This window comes from Mauremys mutica, chromosome 9 (assembly GCF_020497125.1).
Source record: "Mauremys mutica isolate MM-2020 ecotype Southern chromosome 9, ASM2049712v1, whole genome shotgun sequence".
NCBI classification, from domain to species: Eukaryota; Metazoa; Chordata; order Testudines; family Geoemydidae; genus Mauremys; species Mauremys mutica.
In genome coordinates, this window is record NC_059080.1 from 100444155 (window position 1) to 100471776 (window position 27622).

Below are 27622 nucleotides of genomic sequence, written 5' to 3' on the forward strand. Positions count from 1 at the left end.
GTTTTTAAGGTCAGGCTTGACAAAGCCCTGGCTGGGATGATTTAGTTGGGTTTGGTCCTGCTTTGAGCAGGGGGTTGGACTAGATGACCTCCTGAGGTCCCTTCCAACCCTGAGATTCTATGATTCTATGTCCCCAATTGTAATGGCTATCCTCTGTGCTCCTGCCATTTACAGTCATAAAAAACTAAGCAAGAAATCGGCAAGTCAGAGCAACTGTTAGAATCTGCTCACGTTGTGGGGGGGGGAACCCTGGTGCCCTGAGAACAACATTCCCCCTCGTTCCTTACTGCTGTGTGCCCCCAGCTCTCCTGCTTACTGTCCCCTTCCTACCTCCCCACCTAAATCCACACTTAACTGAAGGCCTAAATGAGGCCACTCTAAACCAGGAAGACGTCTAGTTGAGTCAATGAAAGCTGCCCCCGGCCCACGAGCCATTCACTGGCGACCGCTCTATATTTGTCTTTTTATTGTGTGTCCCCAGCATGTGTGGTGGCTGATGGGGAAGAGGAGGAAAAGGGCTGGCTGGTGCCAAAGCCAGCGGAGAAACACTCAGCAGGAGGCCAGGTCCGGGTTACTATTTTGGCTCCTGGATCTTCACATACCGGGGGAGTTTGCTGCTCTGCTTGTCTGGGGAGACATGGGCCAGGGGGTCTTTGGGCTTTGAAGGTCGCCGGGGGCAGGGGAGCTGGCTGCAGGATTTTGTGCCGCTACATTGACGCCTCATCAATGTCAGCCTGTCTAGGCAGAGAGATGGCCCCACCACGTCCCCATTGGTATGCTCTCCTGGGGAGGAGGCTGTCCTAGCAGGAGGGGGAGCCAGAGTCTGAAGGGGCATCCCTGTGCCGGACAGAAGGTGCTGTTTGCCCTCTCGCTCCATGCTCATCACTGCCAGGCCGTGCTTTACATAGCTGCGGAAGAGGAGGGAGAAGTTTTCCAGGAAAGGCTCCAAGTCCGCATCGGGGCATTTCTTCTTGTATTCGTACAGCTCCTCCAGACCCTCCCTCGCATTCTCCTTGGAGCCAATCTTCTTAAAGATGTCTGCTAACATGTCATTGACTTTGCCCATTGCAGCCTTGTCGGCCGCGTGACAGACCCCCTGACCGGAATCTGTATCGGTCTCGTTGGCAGCCTGCAGGGTGGAGAGCCTCCTCGCCCGGCAGAGGTGAGCCTCCAGCTCCGACTCCCCCTTGTTCTCTATCATGGTGAGGTGGTCCAGAATCTCAGGCCCCGTCAGCCTGCTCAGGGAGTGCAGTAGAGTTTTCAGAGCTATCTGGGGGAACTGGCTTGTGCACTGCTTCAGTTTCTCTTGCGGGAGCGCCTTCATGAAGAGGTGGATGTCCAGTAGGATCTGGTCCAGGTTGACGGTGCCGATTGTTCGAGGGAGAAGCTGCGTGATTCTCCACAGACACTTGGCCACCAGCTCGGGGAACTTGGGCGGGCCGGCTGCAGCCGTGAGGCTATCCTGCAGCAGGGCGAGCAAGGCGCTAAAGATTCTGGTCTGGTCAGACTGCTCCAGCACCTTTTTCATTAGGAGATTGATGGACTGGATGACCTCTTGCCCTTCTTCCAGGTCCTCCACCAGAGAATCCAGCATCAAGGTGATGAGACCGTGGAGCAGGTCCTTCAACACCCCAGTGGAGGCCTCCCGGGCCAGGCTCTCCGTCTGGAACAGCAGCATCATGTTGCGAATGATGCAGCCATACAGCTGAATTACTTGGTCCTTCCCCAGTTTCTCCTCCCCCACCTGCAGCCTGTGGATGTACCGGAGCTGCCGCAAGGTGGCTATGAGGAACTGGTTGATGTGGCCAGACATGGCTTCTGCCTTGTCCTCCTGCTTCAGGATCTCATCGATCTGCGCCAGAGCCTGGATGATGGTGTCAACGTCGCCGCTGGCCACGTGGTGGATAATGAAGTTGATGGTGGAGGCGACGTTGCTGTGCATGCCGTTAGGGTGCAAGGAGACAGCATGGGGCTGGGGTTCAGGGATTGCACCTGGCTGAGTGGTGCCATCCAGTTTGGGACTCTTGCACTGGAGAGAGTCATGCACATTCTCAGGCTCCTCTACATCCAGCTGGAATGCCTGGGGATCTGTCTGCCCCGTCTCCATGTCTGCTCCTGTGCTGTGGGCGTGACTGGGTTTGGAGGGCGTGCCCTTTGCTGTTCCCATGCTGTCATTAGCACTTGCACTCAGAGCATGCGGCGGTTTCTCCGTGGCCTGTTTGTCCGGAGAAGCAGCTGGCCTGTTGGCTGCCTGTTCCATACTCTCTTCTAGCATCCTCATGTGTTTCTCTGAAAGATTCCCAATCAGCTTGAGCACCCCTTCCCCATGCACGTGGTGAGCGGTCACTATGATGTTCAAGGCAGCACTGCAGATGGCATTGTTTTGGTCTCCGATGAAGGCAGATATCGCCTTGAAGGCTTTGCCAGGGTTCGGCTGGCACACTTCCATGCCGTAGGCTTTGACTAAATATCCCAGCTCAGCGAGGCATCCTGCCTGCTGCTTGGCGTTCTTGGACCTGGCTCCTTCCATGATGAAGTTGAACATCTTCCTGGCTGGATAGACCAAGCAGACCCTCTTCAAAACAGCATGCACCTCCCTGAGGAGAACCTCCTTTGTCTCCCCCATCTTCATGACCAGGTAGGGGAGGAAGGAAGCTGCCTCGTGCTCAGTCAGTTGGTATCTCTCCCGGCTCAGCAAGGAGAACAGCAGCTTGAGATAGTCCAGGCTCTTCGTCAGAACCCAGGTGTTGTTGTCAAAGAACCGCAGGGTGACCCACTTCAGGATCAGGTCCAGGCAGCTGATGAGGCCGTCCTTCTCCCTCTCCAAGTGCTTGACCAGGATGGCCAACGCTTTGATGTGGTGCTGGAAGCTGGAGTGAAACATCTCCTCCTGCAGCCAGTTGGATACACAGCTGCGCATCTGAGCCTTCAGCTGCTCTGCGTACTTGTTGCTGGGGGCGGTGAAGTTCCACCTCAGCACCTTCCGCCCTCTCTCGTCCTTTGCCCTCTGCTCTTTCCCTTTGGGGACGGTGATAAAAATAGGGCCCAGCTTGTGGCCACCACCCTTCAGGCTGGCTTTTATTTGCACCTTCCCCGCCTCTGGCAAGCCTTTGACTTTCAGGGCAGCCGCTCCTAATGTGGCTTCTTTGGGTCCAGGCTTCCGCTCCAGGGCACTGCCGGACACTGAGTCTCCAGCAGGGGCTGGGGAAGAAGAGGCTGATGCCAGGTGGGATGTGGCTGAGGCTGAGGTGAAGGCCGGGATGGCTGTGACCCTTGGCAGCCTGGAAGGCAACTTAGCAGGAACAGTGGGCTTGGCCGGAGGGTTGGCTTTGGCTGTCTCCAGCATGGACACTACGTGGTCCTTGGTAGTCGGCGTCAGTTGGCGAGTGGCTTCGGCCATCTCCTCGAATCCGAGGTGCATCAAGAAGAAGGGCAGGGCTTCCTGGGCTGCCTTCCGCACATCGCCATTGCAATCTCCCAGGCAGGCGTAGAGGTGAGGTACACCCCGCAGCAGATCTGAGGGGGCAGAACGGAGGGCAGGCAGCTTCTCAGCCAGCCAGCCCAGCAGCTCTCGCCTTTGGAAAGGGTTTTCCTCTCCCAGCTCCTCGGAAGAGTCCTCCCCCTCCAGCCAGTCCTTTGTGCCGATCTGCTCGGCCCAGGCGTTCACGGCCATGAGGGCTGAGGCTCGCACGTTGCTCTTGCTGTCCCTGAAGATGGCGACCAGGGGGACGCCCAGCTCCCTCACGTGCTGCCTGATGCTCGGGCCCATGGCGGTGGCCAGTCGCTGGAGGATTCTCAGGGTCTGCTGCACCAGGACTGTGTTGGGGTCCTGGAGACAAGGCCTCAGGGCAGCTGGGAGGTCTCCCGCATTCGGCTGGATGAGGCTGGCGTTGCTGAGGATACCCATCACCTCGTCCAGGCCCTCCTTCCGGATCCTCCAGTTCTTGTCCCGCAGCTTCGACACCAGCGCTGAGGTGATCCTGTCGCTGATATCCACAGCCTCAGTCGTGCCCTGGTCCTGGGGGTCCTCTCCCTTCCCCTCATCCCCGCTCCCCCTACAGTGCATGGAGCTGCCCCGGGTAGGAGCAGGTGGGCTCTGCCCTTTCATCTTCTCCAGCTCGGCATCAATCTGTGAGAGAAGGGGCAGCATCTCGCCCTCAAAGAACGCTCTCAGAGGGGCACCCACGTACAGAGAAATGGTCCCCAGCAGGACGAAAGCCGAGGCCCGTACATCCGGGTGACCATCAGCAAGGGCAGCCTTTATGGTACTGACCAAGGCCTTCACCTCCATCCCAGTGAAGCCAAACTCTGTAATGGCGTTCGCCAGCCAGTTCAGGGCTTCTGCCTGGGTCCTGGGCTGAGTCTGGGAGAAAGCCAATGTTGTGACTTTGCTGGCTGTCCACGGCAGCGCACAGGCCTCTGCAATCGCTGTCAGGGCTCCTTTGGCGTCGCTGCTGCAGATCACGTCGCCCACCTTCTCCACCAGGCCGGCCAAGACGACCTGAGCCGACGTTCTGGAAAAGTTTCCCTTCTGGGCAATCAGGGTGATGATGTGAAGCTTTTTCTGCATCACTGGGAGTTTGGTTTCCTCCCAGCCATGATCCTTCTCCAGCAGCCTCACCAGGGCCTGGCAGGGTATTTTGTTCTTCTCTGTTTCTTCCACAGCCTTCTGAAATGCCTCCATGCCGGAAAACCTCTCCTTCCAGTTGCTGCTGGCCAGCTGTTGGATGCAGGAGGCCGGAAGGACAGCTGCCGCCACTTCTTCACACGATTCTTCTGAGAACTCAAGTTCAAACATGTTGCTTGGCACTGACCTTTGTTGACTTTGGGCGCCAGAACCTCCTGCACCATCGGTTCCCAGGTGGCTGACCAGGCTGGGTGACAAGAGCTTCCAAATGAGCTGCAGAGGGTCTTTCTGATGTCCTTCCCCTCTGCAGCCGCTGGAGGAGCTGCTGATGTTCCAGCAGCAGCGTTGGATTCCTGGTGATCATCTGCTGCTCCTGCTTGTGAAAGCTGATGAGCTCACTGCCTTGGGTCTGACGACTGCAAGTCATTGTGACATCATCCACCCATGTTTAGTCCCGAGAAGAGAAGGCCAAGGGTGGGGACATGGTAACAGTCTTCAAATATGTAAGAAACTGTTCTAAAGAGGATGGTGATCAACCATGCTCCATGTCCACTGAGGTAAGATAAGGAAGAATCAGCTTAGTTCACAGCAAGGGAGATTTAGGTTAGAAATTAGGAAAAGCTTTCTAACTATAGGGTAATGAAGTACTGGAACCGGTGAGCTGGGGAGGCTGTGGAATTCCCATAGAGAGGGCTGACCAGGAAGAAAAGCAGAGCTATGCTACTTCCTTGACAAGGGAAGCCTGGGTTTCCCGGAGATCCTAGGACAGCACGCTGTCGGAGCAAACCATTTGGAGGTCTGGGTTGACAAGGCCCAGGGAAACTGACAGAAAGAGACTAGCTGCCAAGAGACAAGCCCAGAGCAGATGAGCATAGGTCCTACTGACACACCTGCAGATCAGCCTGATTCTGAAGTTCACCGTTTCCGGGGTTGTTTTTTTGGACTCGGATCCCCCTAGAACGGGTAAGATTTTAGGGGGCCCCATAGCTTTCCAGCTATGGCGAAACCCCAAATCTGTGAGGGATGATGCACCCACAGTGGGGTGAGTTGTGCCCAGACAAACCACAAGGAGACACCACCTCGACAACCCAGCTATGCCATCATTGGAGGTTTTTATGAACAAGTTAGACAAATACCTGGTAGGGATGGTCGAGGGGGCTTAGTTGGTCCTGCCTTGGTGAAAAAGGGGATGGACTGGATGACTTCTTGAGGTCCCTTCCAGCCCGACAGTTCTATGATTCTATAAGACGTAAACAGTCAAAGTCGGTCAGATCAGAGAGAGAGAGAGACCGATCAGCCCTTGAGAGACTTTCTCAAGCTAATCGAGGGAAGTTGCACACAGCAATGGAGAGCTGCTAGGTGCTTGCCAAGATGAACAATTAGGAAAAGGCATTTCAAAAATTCATGGGGTTTTAAAGGTGTGGGTGGGTGGGAGAGTGGGGTTTCCGGTCTCCATGACCCCTAAGCAGTGGAGTTCACAATTATGACCAGAGCAGTCAGTGAGGGGCATTGTGGGATAGCTGCTGGAGAACTGTTAGGTCGACATAGCTAACTCATTGTTTACATCCATGCTGAATTGACCTCAGTACATGGACCATGGCTCAGTGCCGCTCGGGGAGGTGGCATTACTATGTCGGCATCATGGAGAGCTTACACTGGGGGGAGACAGATTTGAGTGTAGACATAGACACAACTAGGTTGATGCAAGGTGGCTTACATCGACCTAACTTTGTAATGCCCATAGTGAATCAGGCGCAGAAGCAGGAGTAAAATGCAGGAGTTCCTGGCTCTCTGTTCCGTGCTTAGTCTGCTAGACAATGCTGCCTCTTTGGGGTTGGGAAGGAATTTCTCTCCGAGGCATAGTTTTTTACAGGGACCTTGTGGGATTGTCACCTTCCCCTGTAGAACTAAGCTGGGATCATAGAATCAGAGAAGATCAGGGTTGGAAGGGACCTCAGGAGGTCATCTAGTCTCACCCCCTGCTCAAAGCAGGACCAATCCCCAACTAAATCATCCCAGCCAGGGCTTTGTCAGGGATCACCCATTAGGATCAGGTACAAATGGAGTGGGGGTGGGGAGGGCTAATGCCACCCTTCATTATGTTCCTATGATTATGCAATTGCAACTAAAGCAATATTAGTGGTGCAATGTCAAAGTGAGGTGCAAACCCTCCTGTGCCTGAACAGGATTGTTTATGTACGTTGCCATGGAGGGAAAGTGGCAGTGGGTAGAGAACGCAGAACGGAAAGGAATCAGAAAGGGTAATCGAGCATCACTGCTTGTCCCTGGCCTAAAGAAAACAGATAGGCCTCAGGGAGGGAGATGGGGATGGTCACTTCAAAAGCAGCAGCAGATGGACAAAAACTATCTGAGTTTAAACTGGAGAAAGAAGGGAAAGCGATCATTACCAATTACCAACCATTATTGAGTAGTCCTCTGTTGCTCTAGAGGAACGATACTTTGCACTTACCTCTAGTCATCTGAAAATCCCATCTTCAGAATGTTGCCTCCACAGGACCCCAGTCTTAGGAAGAATGCCTGTTCGCCTTGGGTCTGAGATGGACCAAGGAACAATCCTCCTGGAAATCCGGTTCCAAGCCCGGTTTTATGACAGAGCAGCACCTTCGCTTTTATCTTTTGTCCTGGAGGGGATTTAATTGTTTGCTCGTCACCCGGGGTGAGCTCGTAGACTCTGCATTTAATTCTGTGTGGTTGGTGGGTCCTGACTTTCATCTCCCTTGTGCCAAAGCTGATATAACGGTGATGACTGCAGTGAAGCCAGGCCTGTATTTGTTGTGAAGCCCCAAAGAGGCCCTTTGGCAGGTAGGTGCTGGAGATATGCAACCAACCAGAATTTGAAACCCGTACTCAGTTTTTACTAAGCACTTACTCAGCTAGTCACCTTTGCCATTACCCGGGGTATTAACGAGGCAAACAAGACTTCATGACCTGGCCCAAAGTACTCCTGCTGATAACCAAAAACAGCTGGATCATAACCAGCATCTGTGCCCCATATCTATCTCATTAGTGAATCTAGTACACAGGCCATCTGCCCTGGCCTCCTCTGTGCAGCCACCCAATAGATACAGCATGGGCATCAGCAGCACAAATTCCCCCCTCTGTCCCCGTCCCCAAAACAGCCCCCTCCTGCCCCTGAGAAAGTCTCAGTGGCTCATTTAATCCTTGGCCTCTGTTCTTAGAATCGCGCCTTTGCCATGTGAACACTCAGCTTGAGGACCCGTCTTCCCTGAAGGGGGCCACTGAACTATCACAGGCGAACTCCTGTTGGTCGCTCCCAATCTGAACTATTGCTTGAGGTCTGAAATGGTCGGGAATAATACTTGGGTAACAGCAGCGCTAAAGGCTCAGGCCTTGGTCAGGGCCCCACTGTGCTAAAACATAGTGAGAGACAGTCCCTGGCCCACGAAAGTTACACAGTCTAAATGGTCTGTTCCCTTTCCCGGTGCCAGGAAAAACAAATACACACGCGCACACACACACATGCACTCACATCCACACCCACACGCACACACACACACACATACACACACACACATACATATCTTGTCCTCTTTCCATGTGTTTCTTCAGTTTTCCATCCCAGACGTGACAAAGTCCCTTCAGAGCCCCTGTCTTACATCTACAGCTCGCCTTAGCAGAAACATCCGACTCTGTGGGGAGGAAAGGCCATGTTGTGCTCGCTCTGTGGCTAAATCGTGGTTGGTTTAAATAATCTTCTTCTGTTGGCATCTGAGTTGGGCTTTTGAACGGGCTGCAGTGTTTGCTCCTCAGCCCTCCGCTGGCTCGGCTGCACTGGCTGGTACGGAAGGGGATGTGGGACAGACGGCAAACCCTTATCGCAACCTACCCCTCCTTACACACAAGACCCATTTTAGGAGTCCAGTGCAGCCTGTGGTTCTAAATGCCCCTGGGCCTTGCCTTCAGGGATCAGCACCTGGGCATAGAAAGGGGAAGATTCTTTTCACCCTCTCTCCCTTTGCGCTCCTCCCCAGGGGCAGCTGCAGTCAGGAGAGGAAGGATGGTCCCGTGCTTAAGTCTGTGATCTGGAAGTAAGGACACCCAGGTGGAGTTCCTAGCTCTGCAGCAGACTCTGTGCTGTTCTTCTCAATAAGGCATTTAGGTACCAATCACGTTGATTTTCATCAAACCTGACCCAGCTCTCTAGCAGTACCGCAGCCAGACCACACTGCTCACTGCAGCCTGACTGCTGCAGTCCAGAGCCCTGCCTCCCAAACTGGAAAGTGACCTTTGGCCTCTGCAGCCACCTCCACATCCTCACCCCACCATGCCAGCTCCCCCACACCAGCCGACTGGGTGACCCTGGGCGAGTTATCTGGGTCTCAGCTCCTTTCTGTGCAATGGGTATGAGAATCGTCCCTGCCTCCAACCCTTTGTCTTGGGGCAGGACTGTCTTGCTATGCAGTGCCTAGCACACCGGAGCCCTGAGCTGATTGGTTGCCTAAAGGTGTTATCATAATACAGACAGACGGGGGCACATCTCCTAATTCTGTGCTTTTGAGCTCTTTCTGCTAGGTCTTCAGGGCCCGGAAAAGCAAATGCCTCATTCTCGGGCCTGTGCTCCATTCAGTGATGCTAATGCAGGAAGGAGGAAGTAGACAAACGAGGCCCAGTTAATTTACAAGATGCTAAAGATGTGGGGGTCGTGGTGGATAATCAGCTGCACATGAGCCCCCAGCGTGACGCTGTGGCCAAAAAGGCTAGTATGATCCCGGGATGCATAAACTGGGGAATCTCAATTAGGAGTAGAGAGGTGATTTCACCTTTGTATTTGGCACTCGTGCAACTGCTGAGGAATACCTTGTCCAGTTCTGCTGTTCCCAATTGACAAAGGAGGTTGATAAATTGCAGAGGGTTCAGAGAAGAGTCACGAGAATGATTAAAAGATGAGAAAACCTGCCTTGCAGTGATAGACTCAAAGAGATCCATCTCTTGATCTTAACAAAGAGAAGGTTAAGGAATTACATCTGTAAGTATCTACATGGGGAACAAATATTTAATCATCGGCTCTTCAGTCCAGCAGAGACGGGTAACACACGACCAGAGGGCTGAAAGCTGAAGCTAGATGAATTCAGACTGGAAATAAGGGGCACATTTTTGACAGCGAGGGTAAATTAACCCTTGGAAAAATTTACCAAGAGTCAAGGTGGATTCTCCGTCACTGACAGCCCTGGACAGCAGGGCTCAGGTTGCAGGCCCCCGGCCTGGGGCTGAAGCCTTTGCCTTGAGCTCCAGCTTTGGCCTGGCTGCCCACAGCGCTGAGGCTCGGGCGTTGCCTGCCCCCCACCCAGGGCAGTGGGGCTTGAACGGGCTCAGGCCTCGGTCTCCCTTCCTGGGACCTGAAGTACTTTTTGTTGAAGTTTCAGACCCGCTGTTCTAGAAGATCTGCTCTAGGGATTAGTGTGGGGCAGGTCTCCAGCCTGTGCTCTGCAGCAGGTCACACTAGAGGATCACAATGGTCCCTTCTGGCCTTGGAATCCAGGAATGTCAACCTGCCTAAGGACACTGGGTGGGGAGGAGATCACATAGGAAAGGACTGGAGCAGCTGGGAAAGGAATATGATGTTTGCGCTGCTAGGAGGGAATCACAAACCATGAAGAGTAACCAAGAAAACCCAGAGGTAAAGCTACGACCCCAAAACCTCAGGAGAGTGAGTCTCTTTTCAACTGAAAGCACTGAAAAGTCTCAACATTTTGTAAAACTCAGCACCAAGGATGATGGTCAGATTTCACTGGGGCTCTAGCAAGAGCCTGCCCGGGCATCTGTCCCAGTACCACGGCTGGATCTGAATGACGGTTTTAGCTCAGTGATGCGGCTGCAGCGGGGGCTTTAGGGAGCAGGTGGCTTCTGGAGTAGTCATTAAGCAACTGGATGCTTCTCCATTCTGCTTTGTCCCTGTGGCTAAGCAGATGACCTAGGCCGTGATTGAAGCAGCTGCAGGGGAGAGGGTTGGCGCACCATCGGTGATGGAAGCCTGGCTTGGAATCGAATGGACTGCACCCCAGAATCATGTTGCCAGCTGCAGGGCTTGGCTGAGGTTGAGAAACAGGATTTTCTTCTCCATGGTGGGTGTACCACAGTCCCAGGGCCTAAATGGGGAAAGGGGCCCCCATTGTGTGAACCTGAAGACAAACCATGGTTTGCACCCTGTCTGGTGTAATCTTGGCTGGCTGTTCAGTGTGTCAAGAGGGTGAGCCCTGGCTAAAGGGGTGTGTGGAGGAGAGGTCACGGACATCCACCCACGCTCCTGCAGTCACCCTCCCGGTTGGCATGAACTGGTCGTCTTATTGGCAAATTCAGTAGAGACCCCGGCAGTGGAATGGGCCATGGAGACTCAACTTCCCTGTGGCTGCTTGGTCACTCCACAGTGATAAGGAGCCCAGTTGGAGGGCAGCTTTGGGGGGAACTCAGACTGCTGCCGCCCGGACTGTACCCATTCCATGATCAAACAGAGGATTCCCGTTCCAGGGCCGTGAACGCCGCCCCTTTCTTCAGCACTAAATTCACTGAGACGCTCTTGCAGCCTGGTGCAGGTCACAACAGCGCTGAGGCAGCTGTAAGTTGCAGGCAGGGCCGGCTCCAGGCACCAGCGCAGGAAGCAGGTGCTTCGGGCGGCCAATGGAAGGAGGCGGCACGTCCAGGTCTTCGGCGGCGGGTCCCTCAGTCCCTCTCGGAGGGAAGGACCGGCTGCTGAATTGCCACCGAAGAATGAAGCGGCGCGGTAGAGCAGCCGCCGAAGTGCTGCCGATCGCGGCTTCTTCTTCTTTTTTCCCCTCTTCACCGCTTGGGGCGGCAAAAAAGCTGGAGCCGGCCCTGGTTGCAGTGAGGACCAAGCCGGTCCCCAGCTGCCCTGGGGATCCAGTGGATGCAGTGGCCCCAAATCACAATCGAATCTACCCGTGTGTCTGTGCCTTTGTTCTCTTTGAGTCCCTCATTTCATAAGGGACCCTAGTCAAATGTGTTTCGTCAGCCAGGGCCGCCCAGAGGATTCCGGGGGCCCGGGGTCTTCGGCGGCGGGGGGCCCTTCCGTTCCAGGACCCACCGCAGGTCTCTGGGGCACTTCGGCAGCAGGTCCCGGAATGGAAGGGCCCCCCCGCCGCCGAATTACCGCCGAAGACCCGGCTGCAATTCGGCGGCAGGTCCCGCTTCGGCAGTAATTTGCCGGCGGGGGGGTCCTTCTGCCCCGGAGCGGAAGGAACCCCCGCTGGTGAAGACCGGGAGCGGAGGAAGCTCCGGGGGCCCGGGCCCCGCAAGAGTTTTCCGGGGCCCCCGGAGCAAGTGAAGGACCCTGCTCCAGGGGCCCGAAAAACTCTCGTGGGGGCCCCTGCGGGGCCGGGGCCTGGGACAAATTGCCCCTCTCCCCCCCCCACTTGGGCGGCCCTGTCGTCAGCTGAATCAGCTGCAGGACCAAGGAAAACAATACATGGGTGGATTCGTTCACCAGCTGACCTACGGGACCTTGGTACAATGCATGGGCAGGCCTGAGTTCTGTGTGCACAAGAAAGAGCCGGCTAGGTCTAAGCACAGGTTCCCGTCTGGAACCTGCATGTCAATATCCTGTTCTAGGAATGGTTGACGCACAAAATGCCCCTTGATCTTGAGTCTAAAAATCGCTCCAAGGAAGCCACTATCTCTGTCCAAATAAATTATTCTAAATAACTTATTCTAGGAAACGGCCTTTAGCATTTGTCATGGGGTAATAAGTGATTCATAGATGTTTTTTCTCTCTATAGCGCTGGTTAAGGGCATTGCATTATTCTGGCTGAGTGAAAAGCTCTCAGAGAATCTGAAGTGTGTTGGGATGGGAAAGTAAGTGCAAGTCCTTTTATTGCTGGTGCATAACCTTGCCGTCCGTCAATCACACACCCTCCACTTTAGTCTAGGGGAACTAGGGCCGAATCCTGCTGTTAAATGCCTCTTACTACATGCCTCTTTGGGGCTGGTTCTGGCAAGCACTCTGTGCCTCAGCTCCTGTGGATGGGCTGAGGGGGCTCAACCCCTCCCAGGAGGCGCTCAGCACCTTGCAGACTCCAGCTCCATGAAGTGGCATTTGAGGGTGCTCCGCTCCTGGCAGGAGGCACTGAGAACCCTGCAGGATCAACCCCCCAAAGCTCCTTGGTGAAGGAAGAATACCACATAGAACTGGGAAGCGGAGATACAGCCGCATGTGCCTGTAGGTTAGAGCAGCCCCCAGGTTGCTGTAATTTACACTGGGGGCCCCCAGGATCCAGGGAAGTGGAAAGGTGACATAGAATCACTTGCTACAAGCCTAGGCTGGCTGAACCCAAGAATCGGGGCCATTGTTCTGCTCTGAATACTCTAGTCCATGCATGGGAGTCTGATTCGCCTCAGGGCCATGCTGACTGGCAGAAGTGGCCCTCTGCTCTGTAACTTTTGGACATCCACAATGCACAGCCATGTACTGGCACAGAAATGATTTTCTTGGGTGTGGAAAAGACCAGGGTTTCTCCTGGGGCTTCTTATGACTATGGGAAAAGCCGAAGACAGTTCAACCCAGGTTATGCTTTATTTGGAAGCAGATGTGGGGAGTGCAAGAAATGAAACTAAGAAAATTGGGAGTGACCTCAGAATGCAGGGCCCCAGGGGTTTATGGAACTGGGGGCTCACGATGTGACTGACGTGATACTCGGTAATGACTAAGTGGTTCTGTTTGGGATGTGCAGGATTGAATAGAATCCAGCTCCCTCCCTCTTAGCTTGGCAGGGCTAACTGAGGTACAAAGCGGCAGAGCCGTAATTTATTCAGCGAAGGCAGCAGAGCCGAGTCTGAATTCACAGCAGGCAGAAGGCGTGTGGAGTAAGACGGTGGCAGTCACTTTTCAGAGTACAGCCACACTTTACATTTGACGCCAACATGCCTTTATTAGAGCACAGAGCTGGGCTATTTGCAAACTGTCTCTCGCAGTCTAGCACACAGAGCCTGGCAAAACTCCCCCTCGAACCAGTTTGCTCCTGGCATCCGAAAATCCGTGGCCTGGTTTTCAGTGCCACTGACGTTAAGGGGAGTCATCAGTGCTCAGCACCTTTGAAAAAAAACATCAGTAACTTTATCTTTCCTGGCCCCATCCACCCGCCTGTGGATTTTCTCAATATGTAATAAATACTTCAGGCTACAGCTTCCAGACCTTTGGTGGCTCTTCAGAGACATTTCCCGCCAGTGTCTCAAATAAGCCACTGCTATGAATACACACACAGTGACTCGTTCCAGCTACTGCCGGTAACACTAGCTGCAGCACGGAGCAGGTTCAAGTGACAATCAATCGTTTGTAGATTGATGAACCAAACCGTTATCCCTCACCCCGCCATCCTGCTGCATGCTCAGACTTGCCAGACAACATCACAGACGTCTCCTATGTGTATATAGATATTGGATTAGGGACTAGTGTGACCAGATGTCCCAATTTTATAGGGACAGTCCCGATTTTTGGGTCTTTTTCTTATATAGGTTCCTATTACCCCCCCACCCCATGTCCTGATTTTTCACATTTGCTGTCTGGTCACCCTATTAGGGAGAAGGGTGGGCAGGGATGGTGTCTCTAGCCTCTGTTTGCCAGAAGCTGGGAATGGGCGACAGGGGATGGATCACTTGGTGATTCCCTGTTCTGTTCATTCCCTCTGGGGCACCTGGCACTGGCCACTGTCGGTAGACAGGATACTGGGCTGGATGGACCATTGGTCTGACCCAGTATGGCCGCTCTTATGTTCTTATGACCTGATCGTGCAAACCTTACTCCCATTAAATAGGCCTTATTTGTGCAAGCCAGCCCATTGCAGGAAATGTTCCTAAATTCGCGAGCTAGGCTGAAGAGGTGACCAGACTCAACCCAAAGCACTTTTCACAGCAGACAAAAGTATGCACGGTGTAAACAGCTGTAAAAACGATGACAGTAGCATCACGTAAAGATTTGTCTTATAGTTAAAGCGGTGGACTGGAACTCAGGAGCTTTGGGTTCAATTCCTGGCTCTCTCACAGAGTCTCTGCGTAATGTTGGGCCAGTCTGTTAACCTCTTGGGGTCTCTGTTCCCCATCTGTGAAATGGGATGATAAGCCTTCCTAGTTCTGCATTTAGAATGTAAGCTGTTGAGGGCAGATGCGCTCTCTTACTTTGTGTTTGTACTGTGCCTAGCACAAGGGGGATTGTCATACGAATAAAAAATCCACATATAATAATAAATAGGCCAAGGAATCTTATTGCAAAATCGTCAGCAGTGCTGTGCACCGTGAGCTGAGTGAAGTGATCTGGTGGCAGTGATTTTCTGGCAATTTCCTGCAGTATCCTTGGGAGACCACATTGAATTTGGTGTAAGTATGTTCTGGGTGCACTGTAGTAAATGACCAGTTTATGTATTATCATGGGCCGGGATTGTGTGCAACCTCTTGTTAGTGGCGGGGCAGATGGGATGTGAACCCTGGGCAGTGTTATGAACTTGGAAGGATTCTACTGAACAGTGGGCTGGACAAGAATGGACAGTGTCAAGTGTTTTGCCTGGGTAATCTCTGGGGGAGGTGAATGTGAATCCCCCACTTCTGGTTATGCAAAAATTCAGTCTTTGGAAGCTACGCCCTGAGAAGGGAACCATTGTCTGCTGATTGCCTGTCCCAGGAGGCCGAGATCAAAAACCCAAGCGGTATAGAGGAAAGACTGAACTATTCATGCAGGTGCTAGTTCTGAGCTGAGGCTGTATATGAACTTGTAAACATAGAAAGCCCCTGGGTGGGGTTTGGAGGACTGACTCCTGCCAGAGCCCTTGGAGCTTGTGGGGTGATCTCTGGTGAGCTTATTAGTATGCGTGTAGGTGTTTTATTGTTGTAATAGGTTTTCTCTGTAGTACTTTCACTTTAAGAATAAATGTGCTTGCTTAGAAAGAGCTGTGTGGTAACATATAACCGCTGACAATCGCGCAGTTCATAGCCTTCCAAGAGAAAGCAAAGTGCAGGCACTGGCTGTTTAGGCAGTCTGGCTTGCTGGGCATATCACAGGGTAGGCAGGAAACTCTGCAGCCTGGAAGACCCCCAGTCAGGAAGGCAAGAGATGGGAGTCTCCATGCAATAGAGGTGATGGCTGAGGAGCCCTTGGTGTCCCACAGATGGGGAATACAGGTACAGTTGCCCTGAACTGTTGCATCTGTCTCTCTGAGACAAGGAAAACTTAACATGCCTCCTCTAGAATGTATTTCTGAGGCTATGCAGACCCCACTACGCTATGAAGCCAGTAGCATCCATAAAGCCTGGGTTGCTGCGGATGAATTGTACAGTGTGGCTCTGCTTGGGGATCTGCCATAGCATTATAAGAACAACATAAGAACATAAGAACGGCCGTACTGGGTCAGACCAAAGGTCCATCCAGCCCAGTGTCCTGTCTACCAACAGTGGCCAATGCCAGGTGCCCCAGAGGGAGTGAACCCAACAGTCAATGATCAAGTGATCTCTCTCTCCTGCCATCCATCTCCACCCTCTGACAAACAGAGGCTAGGGACACCATTCCTTACCCATCCTGGCTAATAGCCATTAACGTACTTAACCTCCATGAATTTATCCAGTTCTCTTTTAAATGCTGTTATAGTCCTAGCCTTCACAACCTCCTCAGGCAAGGAGTTCCACAAGTTGACTGTGCGCTGCATGAAGAAGAACTTCCTTTTATTTGTTTTAAACCTGCTGCCCATTAATTCATTTGGTGGCCCCTAATTCTTGTATTATGGGAACCACCTAATTCTTGTATTATGGGAACAAGTAAATAACTTTTCCTTATTTACTTTCTCTACATCACTCATGATTTTATAGACCTCTATCCTAGCCTCTTTAATCTCTCTTCATATGGGATCCATTCCAAACCCCTAATCATTTTAGTTGCTGTTCTCTGAACATTTCTAATGCCAGTATATATTTTTTTGAGATGAGGAGACCACATCTGTACGCAGTATTCAAGATATGGGCATACCATAGATTTATAGAAGGGCAATAAGATACTCTCCGTCTTATTTTCTATCCCCTTTTTAATGATTCCTAACATCCTGTTTGCTTTTTTGGCCACCGCTGTACACTGCATGGATGTCTTCAGAGAACTATCCACGATGGCTCCAAGATCTTTTTCCTGATTCTTTGTAGCTAAATTAGCCCCCATCATATTGTATGTATAGTTGTGGTTATTTCTTCCAATGTGCATTATTTTACATTTATCCACATTAAATTTCATTTGCCATTTTGTTGCCCAATCACTTAGTTATGTGAGATCTTTTTGAAATTCTTCACAATCTGCTTTGGTCTTAACTATCTTGAGCAGTTTAGTATCATCTGCAAACTTTGCCACCTCACTGTTTACCCCTTTCTCCAGATCATTTATGAATAAGTTGAATAGGATTGGTCCTAGGACTGACCCTTGGGGGACATCACTTGTTACCCCTCTCCATTCTGAGAATTTACCATTTATTCCTACCCTTTGTTCCCTGTCTTTTATCCAGTTCTCAATCCATGAAAGGACCTTCCCTCTTATCCCATGACAGCTTAATTTACGTAAGAGCCTTTGGTGAGGGACCTTGTCAAAGGCTTTCTGGAAATCTAAGTACACTATGTCCACTGGATCCCCCTTGTCCACATGTTTGTTGACCTCTTCAAAGAACTCTAATAGATTAGTAAGACATGATTTCCCTTTACAGAAACCATGTTGACTTTTGCCCAACAATTTATGTTCTTCTAGGTGTCTGGCAATTTTATTCTTTACTATTGTTTCAACTAATGTGCCCGGTACCGACGTTAAACTTACTGGGCTGTAATTGCTGGGATCACCTCTAGAGCCCTTTTTAAATATTGGCGTTACATTAGCTAACTTCCAGTCATTGGGTACAGATGCCAATTTAAAGACAGGTTACAAACCATCGTTAATAGTTCCGCAACTTCACCTTTGAGTTCTTTCAGAACCTCTTGGGTGAATGCCATCGGGTCCCGGTGACTTGTTACTGTTAAGTTTATCAATTAATTCCAAAATCTCCTCTAGGGACACTTCAATCTGTGACAGTTCCTCAGATTTGTCACCTATAGGCTCAGGTTTGGGAATCTCCCTAACATCCTCAGCCGTGAAGACTGAAGCAAAGAATCCGTTTAGTTTCTCTGCAATGACTTTATCGTCTTTAAGCGCTCCTTTTGTATTTTGATTGTCAAGGGGCCCCACTGGTTGTTTATCAGGCTTCCTGCTTCTGATGTACTTAAAAAACATTTTATTACCTTTGGAGTTTTTGGCTAGCCGTTCTTCAAACTCCTCTTTGGCTTTTCTTATTACATTTTTACACTTAATTAGGCAGTGTTTATGTTCTTTTCTATTTACCTCACTAGGATTTGACTTCCACTTTTAAAAAGATGCCTTTTTATCTCACTGCTTCTTTTACATGGTTGTTAAGCCACGGTGGCTCTTTTTTAGTTCTTTTACTGTGTTTTTTAATTTGGGGTATACATTTAAGTTGGGCCTCTATTATGGTGTTTTTGAAAAGCGTCCATGCAGCTTGCAAGGATTTCACTTTAGTCACTGTACCTTTTAATTTCTGTTTAACTAACCACCTCATTTCCCTCCACAGTTGCCTTTACTGACATTAAATGTCACAGTGTTAGGCTGTTCTTCCCACCACTGGGATGTTAAATGTTATATATTATTTGCAATGGCTTCACTGCAATGATCAGCAATGTGACCCTGCCTCGAAAAGCACTGGCGGAGCATGGTGACCAAAACAGAAAATACAGGCGAGTAGCCATCCATTTATATGCCATGAAATAGAGGCACAGAGAATGAAACTACCTGAGCCTGAAGTGTTTCCTTTAAACTCCTATAGCTCCAGCCTGATGGCTGTCTCATCGCTGAATAATTAGCTTGTTTTCAGAAGCTGTTTAGAGTTTCTATTGAGATACCAGTGACAAGCCAGAAGGTGGAGAGTCTGCTGCTGAAGGCGGCCCCTTTCCATTGGGGAATACAATGGCGTCCACTTGGGCAGCCAGTTCCTGCAGCCACTGGACCCATTCTCTCCCCATTGATTTTAGGTAATTAATTGGCCCTCATCACCATATTATCTGAGCACCTCCCAGGCTTTAATGCATTCATCCTCAAACCAGCCCAGGGAGGTGGGAAAATATGATCATTCCCATTTTATGAATGGGAAAACTGAGGCAGGGAGACTCAGAGAATCACCCAAGGTCCTGTAGGGATTCTGGGGCAAAGCAGGGAATTGAACTGGGACCTTCTACATCTGGTCCATGTTTCTTGTAAGAGAGCGGGAGAGAAAACCCGATAGTGGCCTAGGAATTCTCACCTTGGGGGCTGGAGTTTGCCTCCCCTGAACCTTCAGGGTCCCTGCTGATCTCAGGGGATTCATTACAGGCCACAGCATCGTCTATACAGTGGCTTCTGCCTTCACAGTAGCGCTTGGGCTTCCTGGCCGTGTGGCTGTATTGGAAAGACAAACCCCTGTCGCCCCTGGAACCATTCGTCCCCTGCCACACTGCATCAGGCATCCCCCCCCTGATTTTGTGGTGGAGGTGGAGGGGTGACCTTAGCCGGCTTCCCAACCCCACTGCCTGACAGCCCCTCTCTTCCCCAGCAAAGGCACGGGACTGGAACCCCAAACTTCAGGACTTGTGTGGAGTTGGGAGGCGTGAGATGTAGGCGATCAGATCAAAGCAATTAATTCTCCCATTTGGAGGGTGCAGGCTGCCACCCCTGCAACCCAGAGGGTGAGTACGGGGCCCTCAATCGCTGTTGCAGGCCAGCTCTCACTATAGTCAATCAGTTCTGCTTGAGCAAGAATGAATGGAAGCCAGGGGTGGGAGTCATGCAGCCTGTGTTCTAATCTGGATTCAGCACCCAGGCAAGCCACTCCCCCACTCCGTGCCTGCTTCCCTTCCCAGACTTGGTCTGTTTTACTGAGTTGGGATTGTCTGTGACTGTGGCTGTGCACAATGCCGAGCGCAGCTGGGACCTGGTCTCAGGTGAGTGCTACTGTAGCACAAATTAGTAAGCGAGGGCTGCAGGATTTCACACCTGATGAACTGGGAGGTCATAAAATGCCATTGAGTGACATGAAAGCCCCAGCTTTGTTGCCAATGCATCATGATCTGCCAAATGGCAATTGCAGCGGTGGAGACGCTGCTCTTGGGTACATCCGTGCCAATTGAAAATCACTCCCTTCAAGCCAAAAATTTGCCACAATCACTTTGCATTGGCCCTGAGTCAGCAAAGCACTTGGGCATGTACTTAAAGTTGAGCATGTGCTGAAGTGCTTGGCTGAAACAGGCTCTATAAGTGGGGTCTCACTGCATACCAAGACTCAGGTTATCCTTCAGACATGCACTCTGACTGGGCCTGGTCACTTATTACTGTTTAGTTTATCAATTTGTTCCAAAACCTCCTCTAATGGCACCTCAATCTGGGACAGTCCCGCAGATCTGTCAGCTAAGTAGAATGTCTCAGGTTTGGGAATCTCCCTCACATCCTCAGCCATGAAAACTGATGCAAAGAATTCATTTAGTTTCTCCGCAATGGCCTTATCATCCTTGAGTGCTCCTTTAGCATCTCGATCATCCAGTGCCCCAGTGGTTGTTTAGCAGCTTCCTGTTTCTGATGTACTTAAATAAAAAATTGCTATTACTTTTTGAGTCTTTGGCTTGCTCTTCTTCAAATTCTTTTTTGGCCTTCCTAACTGTATTTTTATATTTAATGTGCCAGCATTTATGCTCCTTTCTATTTTCCTCACTAGGATTTAACTTCTACTTTTTAAAGGATTCCTCTCACTGCTTCTTCTACTTAGTTATTTTGCCAATGTGGCACTTTTTTTGGTTCCCTTACTAAGCTGTTTAAATTGAGCCTCTATTCTGGATGTCTTTAAAAGATTTTCATGCAGCTTGTAAGGATTTCACTTGTGGCGCTGTACCTTTTAATTTCTGTTTAACTAACGGCTGCATTTTTGGGTAGTTCCCCTTTCTGAAATTAAATGCTACTGTGTTGGGCCGCTGTGGTATTATCCCCACCGGAGGGATGTTAAATTTAGTTATGTTATGGTCACTATGACCAAATGGTCCAGCTATATTCACCTCTTGGACCAGATCCTGTGCTCCACTTAGGACTAAATCAAGAATTGCCTCTCCTCTGGTGGGTTCCAGGACTAGCTGCTCCAAGAAGCAGTCATTTAAGGTGTCAAGAAAGCAGCTTCCAATCAGCCAGCAATTTTAAAAGAATCAGCTGCTACAGGAATGTGTTTTGTCTTTTCCCCAAGGGTGCAATTTGTCCTCCGAGGTCCACTGCTCTCAAATGCAGGAGGACTAATATTCAGTCCTGAATCAGGAACTGGCTTGTGCCTCAAGATCTCACAAACCATCAAGACTAGAGGGGGGAAAAGACTTTATCTCACTGGAGATGCACCCCGATCTCCTTTCCATTTAAAGAGGTCACTCCTTCCTACTCCTGGCATGTCATGAAATAGTGACCCCGTACCTCCATCCAGGCGTTCGATATACAGAAAAGCAACTGTGACTCGTGTTCAAGGGGGCTGCTATTCACTAAGACGTTTTCTCTTCTTTTGAGGCTTAGGTTCAGCAGTTTGGCTTTATAGAGATGCAAAAACTAACACCAATTAACCCCTCCTCCCCAACTCTCCGAAAATACTGCAAAAAAAAAGTGTTTAGTTAACAATGTTGCATAACTAAATTGCATCCTAGCGTGGTAGAAAGGTTTCACTGCGATGCCGTGTGTGTAACTCAGCCATGCAGATTGCTATTCACGAGTAAAGTCGGGGCTTATTGTTACAATGCAGGGTTTCCATTTTCAAAGTAGGCACGGGGTTTAAACACACCTTCCCGGACAGGTGTCTAAACCCCCTAGGCTGCTTTGAAAGGTCAACCTATATGTTTTGCGGTTTGAAATTCAACTCAAGCTCCGTTCTGGCAGACAGCTTCCTGTCTCTCTAAAGCCCCAGCGTTTGAAGGGCTGTGGTGTAGCAGGGTTTTGCTGTACCGTGGCTGCCCTCCGCGGGAGGGAATGGTCGCGCGAAAGCCGATCTCAAAGCGGCGACTTTGTGTTTTTATTTTTATTTTTTTTCAGTAAACCAACAACTCTAAGCGGCACCGTTTGAAACTTAAACTTTATTGCGACAACGAACTAAAACTGGTACATGTGCGAGGACTGCAGAGCGCCTGTCGGAAAGGACTGGTCAGAAATCACAACTCAGGTACAATCGAACGGAAAGTTTTATTAAAACAAGTGGCAATCAACGCAATTATTTCGGTGGTTGTTTAAATTTCACCATCACCGTGGATTGTATATTTACAGTCTTCGGCTCCTGTCGTGAAGGTCTTGCTCGGGATGGGGGGAACAGGGGCGGCGGCCGGCTCCCAAAGCTAACAGGAGGTGAACGTTTTCCAGAAGAAATTCTTGCAGCCGGCTTTGCGTTCTCGGGGCGCCAAGGCGGGGTTGGGGTTAGCCGATCGCTCCAACTCCAGCCTCACTTCATCCTGCTCGGCGCCTCGGGACAGCTCCTCGGGCTCCAGGGCTTCATTTTCCGGCTGGTTGGGTTCTGAGAGCAATTCTGCCAAAAAGTACTTCGCCAGTTCCTGGGGTGGGGAGGGAGACAGAGAGACGGTGAAAAGCTGGGCGCAGCTCGGTTATCTGCCTGGCGGCATTTTTCCCATCCCCACAGCATCCCAGAGTGCAAGGCCCATCTCTGCAAAGCCAGCTCCAAAGCAGCTGCAGAGGTTTGCATGTCAACCCAGCCCGAGCCAGGAGAGCGTCAACCCCGCGCCCCGCAGCAGAGACACCCAGTGTGGAGCGGGGGCGTGTTCCACGGGTACAGAAGGTTGAAAAGACCCCCCCCACCCACCCCCATTCTCCCTGAATTCTCCTCTAATCCGCCAAAGCCCCGAGACGGGCTGGGCGTCCTCCGCTTTGAAACCTCGCAACTTGGGGAGGGGGGCGTGCTTAGAACAGCGCTGGTCAAAGCCGGCGGATTTCAAACACAGCGGCGGTCTGTCGAGTCTCTCTCCAGACACGCATAGAAAGCGGTGGATCGAGGCAGATGCACCCGGAGACGCCTGGTCCCCGTGGGGTGAATGGGACCTACCCGCTAGCTCATTGTTCCCCGGGAGCTAACACACGAATCCAGCCTCTCTAGCCACCCCCGTGCGCCTTGGCTGGCTGGAGCCCGCCTGGAGCCCCCGCGCGGAGCTGGAGGCTTTGGCAGGGGGGCTGGTTTCAGCACCCTGGAGAAATCCCACCACCACCTGGGAGCGACCCCTTCCCCCGGGTTTCTCCCTAGCACCTTGGAGAGTTCTCCCCTGTTCTGGCTGGAGGCGTTACCGCTTTCTTGGCAGGGCCACATTAACCCTGCGTTCCTTTTAAACGCCTAATGGGAACGCTAGCCCCGGGCTGCCGCATGCAACGGTTCCTAAACAGCCTCCGAACTGTTCCTTCGGAACGACGCTGGCCCACCCGCCCCTGGGGCTGCGACCCGGCTGGAGGGAGCTCTGGGCACAGCTGGGTTGCCCCCGCCCCCCTTAGATTCCCTCGCAGAGCTCCGTTTGGAAAGTGCGGGCGGGCGCGTGTTGACACCCCGCGCTCCTGCTGGCTGGTTTCGCGTACAAGCAGCCCTGGAAAAACCCTCCCCTGCGGGGCCCGTCCGTGCAGGTGGACTGCACCTGTGCATGGATCTGCTGCCCCTGAGAAACTCGCCCCGCCACGGCAGCAGCCAAAGGCAACGCGCCGCAGAGCCATGCCCGACCCAGCCGGGAGAGAACTTGGTACCAACCCGCAAACGGCCCCGCGCTGCCCGCAGCTCGCTCGGATCGCTGCGGCTCACTGCGGGAGAAGGTGCGGGGTGGGGGGACACTTACCTGTTTGCCCGCTGCCGCAGCCAGTGACTTCTGCAGGAACTGCCGGAGCCTCGGGTCCGAGGGCGCCGCGGAGACGCTGCTCACCGCCAAGGCGACGGAGAGCAGGGCTAGGGCGCACTGGAGACGGCAGGACAGCATCTTTCCGACCTGCGCCAGCAAGTCAGACAACGAACGGGAGGGGCCGGGGTGCCGCTCAGTGTCTCCACTTCTCAGGCGGTGGCTGCTTCTGGGATCTCCTCCGCGCCCGACCCTCTTTTTAAACCCAGCTCCTGACGTCAAGGCGGAGGCGCCCCCCTCGCCAAATGTAACCACCACTTTTACGCACCATTAGGCGCGCAGATCAATCACCCCAGGTGCTGGCGCTGACACGAGGCGAAGGGGTTTTACTAATCCCAGGGGGCGGACGCGCTTCCTTCCCTCTGCCAAACCGGTTTGGAGCGTCCCTCGTTGTACCGGGGGCCGGGGCGGGGGAAGGTGGAGAAGGAGGGGGGGCTTTCCCAAGGAACAGCTGCGTCTCCAAAGTAACTCTGGGGGAAGCTCCATGCGGGAGGGGGGCTCTCTTGATTCCTTCTCGGGGGCTCGCTAATGCTCTTTGGGAAGTGTCATTAACCCTTTGTAAAAGCAGCAAAGAATCCTGTGGCACCTTATAGACTAACAGATGTTTTGCAGCATGAGCTTTCGTGGGTGAATACCCACTTCTTCGGATGCAAAGTGGGTGGTGGTGGGAGAATACACACTTGCATCCGAAGAAGTGGGTATTCACCCAGGAAAGCTCATGCTGCAAAACGTCTGTTAGTCTATAAGGTGCCACAGGATTCTTTGCTGCTTTTACAGAACCAGACTAACAAGGCTACCCCTCTGATAATTAACCCTTTGGGAAGACTCAGGGAGGGAGAACTAGAAAATTGACGGGGACGCTCCATGCGTCCATTACATTTCAGTGGCAAAGTGGTGCCTGCAGTCAGGCCCCGCGCTGGGGTGGCGTTTGAACATCCAGCCGATGGCTCGTTTTCACAGTCCCTTGGCCCATGAATCAATCCAGCGCATCTCACAGGCGCATCACTTCTCACCCAACGTGTCAAAGGTTTTTCTCTCCGCTCCATATTGGATTGTTTGTTTCGCATCTTGTCAGGGGTGCTCGAACAATTTCTATAGTGTGTGTGTGTGTTGGGGGGGGGGGTTCAGACAGCCATTGAACCAAACTGTAAACCCTGTGTATAATGGAAACCACTTCAAGCCAGGGGCTGCGGCAGCCCCCCTCCTTCCAGCACCGGTGCCTCTGGCTACTTCCATCAAAGAAACTCAAACGAGCGCCATGAGACGCGAAAGCCCTGCTGCAAAAGAACGATGTTTAGAGCAGAACGACGCTCATATGAAAGGGAGATTAATTTAAAAGTAAGATTTTGCGCATATACAGAGTAACTCTCGTGCATTTCCAAACCTCTCCAGGAACACCGACTCTGTCTGTCAGCCCGTCTGGCTATTCACCTGTGCCACATTTCAGGTGCCTCTTTTTTTTTTTCAAAAGGCGCTAAACTTATTTCCACCTTTTAAAACCTACCTTCAATTAATCTGTTCAGCCCCGAAGGTGCTGTGAAATATTAGACCCAATTGCAACTATCTGAGATAGAAAACTTGGTGAAACCAACAGCACCAGTTTGTTTGAAAAGGCTTTTCATCCCCAGAGAAATAGTTTTGCCCCTGAGCTTAATGGCTGTATGATAGGAAGAGTCTTCATAATGCCTTGTATTCGCCACTGTAAAATCCGGGCAGATTTCACCCCTGGGAGCTGCATCTTTTCTCAGCAGTGAACCTGAGCACGCTTAGAGGAAATGCACCGATTTGTTCAGATTTCTGTTTAACTGGCTGAACAGAAACAAAATCTCGCTTTTGTTGTTACGAGTGTGCCCACCCGCAGAGACCACAGGGGTGTGAAATATTCCCCCCGACTCACAAGGGTTTGTCTGTGTAAAGACCTGTCCCCGGGTGCAATGATTTGGGGTCTTTGTTACAAGAAAACTGCTCCGAATGTGACACTTCCCGGGAGACAAGGCGCGGTTTGCTCCGCGTTATAGGAAGAACTAGGCAAGGAAGGAATTGCGTTTTTAATTCCTTTTAGTGGCATCAGCTTCCCTATAGCGACTGGCCGTTCCCCACCTTTCCAGCCTCTGGGTTTCTCCTGGTTCAGTGAGCGCTCTCTGCCATGACATTAGACCTTCCCCCGTCGATGTTTCATTAACGAGTTTCACAAGCCCTGTTCCGCTCGTTTCGAGATCGTTCCGTCTCGCTGTACCATACATCGATTGGTACGTGCATTTCCTTCCCTGGACTTTCAGTGACTTGGGTCTGTGTATTTATATCTGCCTCGGGACCGGGCTCGGATTTGCATCTTTAATTAGACACGTTGCGATCAGCCTTTAGCAGCCCGTCGGATGCGCTGCTTTCCCAAGCGCTGCACGAATCGGCGCAGGGAACAGACCCAGGGGATGTTTGCTAAGCAGGAGGCGTCTCTTTCCTGAGAGAAGAGCCTCAGCTTCCAGCTCAGACAGACCCAGCACCACACAACTCTGCTGCCAATGTCTGGGGGCGGGGAGGGGGGGTGATGAGGAGCCCACCCAGGGGGTGAAATGCGCACAGACGCGATTTGCTCATGGTGCACTGGCCCCATCTCTCCCGATGGAGTTCACATCCCTCCTGGACCTGGGCGCCTCCCTCTGAGGTTCTTTCTGGGGCGGGGATACAGGAGGCTTAGCGGGGCAGGATCTGAATACCCAGCCGGGTGCCGCTGCTCTGGGTGGGGCCCAGGGGCGTCCGAGGGATTAGCGCGAAGGCCCCCGGAGTCCCGCCTTCTCCAGCCTGGATCGTGGGCCAAACCCACCCCCGCTAGAGCCCCGCCCCACTGAGTCACCGCAGGGAGGAATCTGACCCGACGTGGGGCCACCTTGGCTCAGACCAGGCTCTCTGCCCTGGGCCCCAGGCAGGTCCCACCAGCGATCCAGTTGGTATCGATCCAGGGTTGCCAGTTTTGGTTGGCCGCATTCCGGGAGGTTTCATCCCACGGCATAATCGTCCATGAAAGATGGATCTTTGATTCCTGGAGACTCCAGGAACACTCCTGGCGGCTTGGCAACCCGACGTAGGTTGCTTCCCTGTTGGTAATTAGCTTCGGTGCCAGCCAGCTGGGTCCTGATGCAGGTGGCATAGTTCTGCCCTGGTTCCTTCAACAGCTGGAATATGCAAGAGCGTCTATTTCGGGGGTGGAGGGGGGGAGCGCTAGTTAGGAGCACTGAAAAAGAGCATTGATGCTTAACTCGTGTTTTGTTTCACTGTTATTCATGTTTGTCATAAATCACCTCCGCACCCTAGAAATTATCCTAGAATCAATAATTAATAATCCTGGGTTAAGGACAACCTCTCACTGAAGTCAGCGGTGGATTTTACCTGAGCAAAGGGTATCTAGATTCGACCCAATTATAACATCAGAAGATAAATCTGTCTATCCATACATCCCTACATCCTGGTCTGTCTATCTCCATCCTATCTTATCCTGATGATCAGGCACCTCAATCATAGAATATCAGGGTTGGAAGGGACCTCAGGAGGTCATCTAGTCCAATCCGCTGCTCAAAGCAGGACCAATTCCCAACTAAATCATCCCAGCCAGGGCTTTGTCAAGCCTGACCTTAAAAACCTCTCAGGAAGGAGATTCCACCACCTCCCTAGGGAACCCATTCCAGTGCTTCACCACCCTCCTTAGTGAAAAAGTTTTTCCTAATATCCAACCTAAATCTCCCCCTCTGCAACTTGAGACCATTGTTCCTTGTTCTGTCATCTACTACCACTGAGAACAGTCTAGATCCATCCTCTGTGGAACCCCCTTTCAGGTAGTTGAAAGCAGCTATCAAATCCCCCCTCATTCTTCTCTTCTGCAGACTAAACAATCCCAGTTCCCTCAGCCTCTCCTCGATGTAATAGCAAACTAGTCCCTTTGGCTCAGTTCATTTGGTAAGCTGGCACCTGTTTTGCCCTCACTAAATATTCCCTCTGTCACTTTCAGCATCCCTGATTCAATGTCCC

The 27622-nt window shown here is 51.8% G+C and overlaps 2 protein-coding genes and 1 long non-coding RNA gene across 3 annotated transcripts; 1 reads left to right on the forward strand and 2 right to left on the reverse strand.

Annotated features, from left to right (window-relative positions):
- Window positions 1-453: 453 nt before the first annotated feature.
- Window positions 454-5018, reverse strand: LOC123376876 (cytoskeleton-associated protein 5-like). The gene has a single exon (XM_045029124.1). The coding sequence runs from the start codon at window positions 4796-4798 to the stop codon at window positions 575-577; it is 4224 nt and encodes a 1407-aa protein (XP_044885059.1). The 5' UTR covers window positions 4799-5018; the 3' UTR covers window positions 454-574.
- A 60-nt stretch (window positions 5019-5078) lies between these two features.
- Window positions 5079-21887, forward strand: LOC123376877. The gene is made up of 3 exons (XR_006581979.1): window positions 5079-5184; window positions 7143-7450; window positions 21762-21887. It is a non-coding gene; the product is annotated as an uncharacterized LOC123376877 (long non-coding RNA).
- Window positions 21888-22021: 134 nt separating this feature from the next.
- SST (somatostatin) lies at window positions 22022-23748 on the reverse strand. Its single transcript, XM_045029114.1, has 2 exons — window positions 23546-23748; window positions 22022-22270 (listed from the first exon to the last, which is right to left on the reverse strand). Exons 1-2 carry the CDS (start codon window positions 23681-23683, stop codon window positions 22058-22060), a joined length of 351 nt encoding a protein of 116 aa, XP_044885049.1. The 5' UTR covers window positions 23684-23748; the 3' UTR covers window positions 22022-22057.
- Between the last annotated feature and the right edge of the window lie 3874 nt (window positions 23749-27622).

Excerpts from the sequence above, each read along its gene's own strand:
- LOC123376876 (XM_045029124.1), bottom strand. The coding sequence starts at position 4,798 with ATGTTTGAACTTGAGTTCTCAGAAGAATCGTGTGAAGAAGTGGCGGCA.
- SST (XM_045029114.1), bottom strand. The coding sequence starts at position 23,683 with ATGCTGTCCTGCCGTCTCCAGTGCGCCCTAGCCCTGCTCTCCGTCGCC. Across the intron at positions 22,271-23,545 it reads CTGCGGCAGCGGGCAAACAG|GAACTGGCGAAGTACTTTTT; the intron begins GTAAGTGTCCCC and ends TCCCCACCCCAG.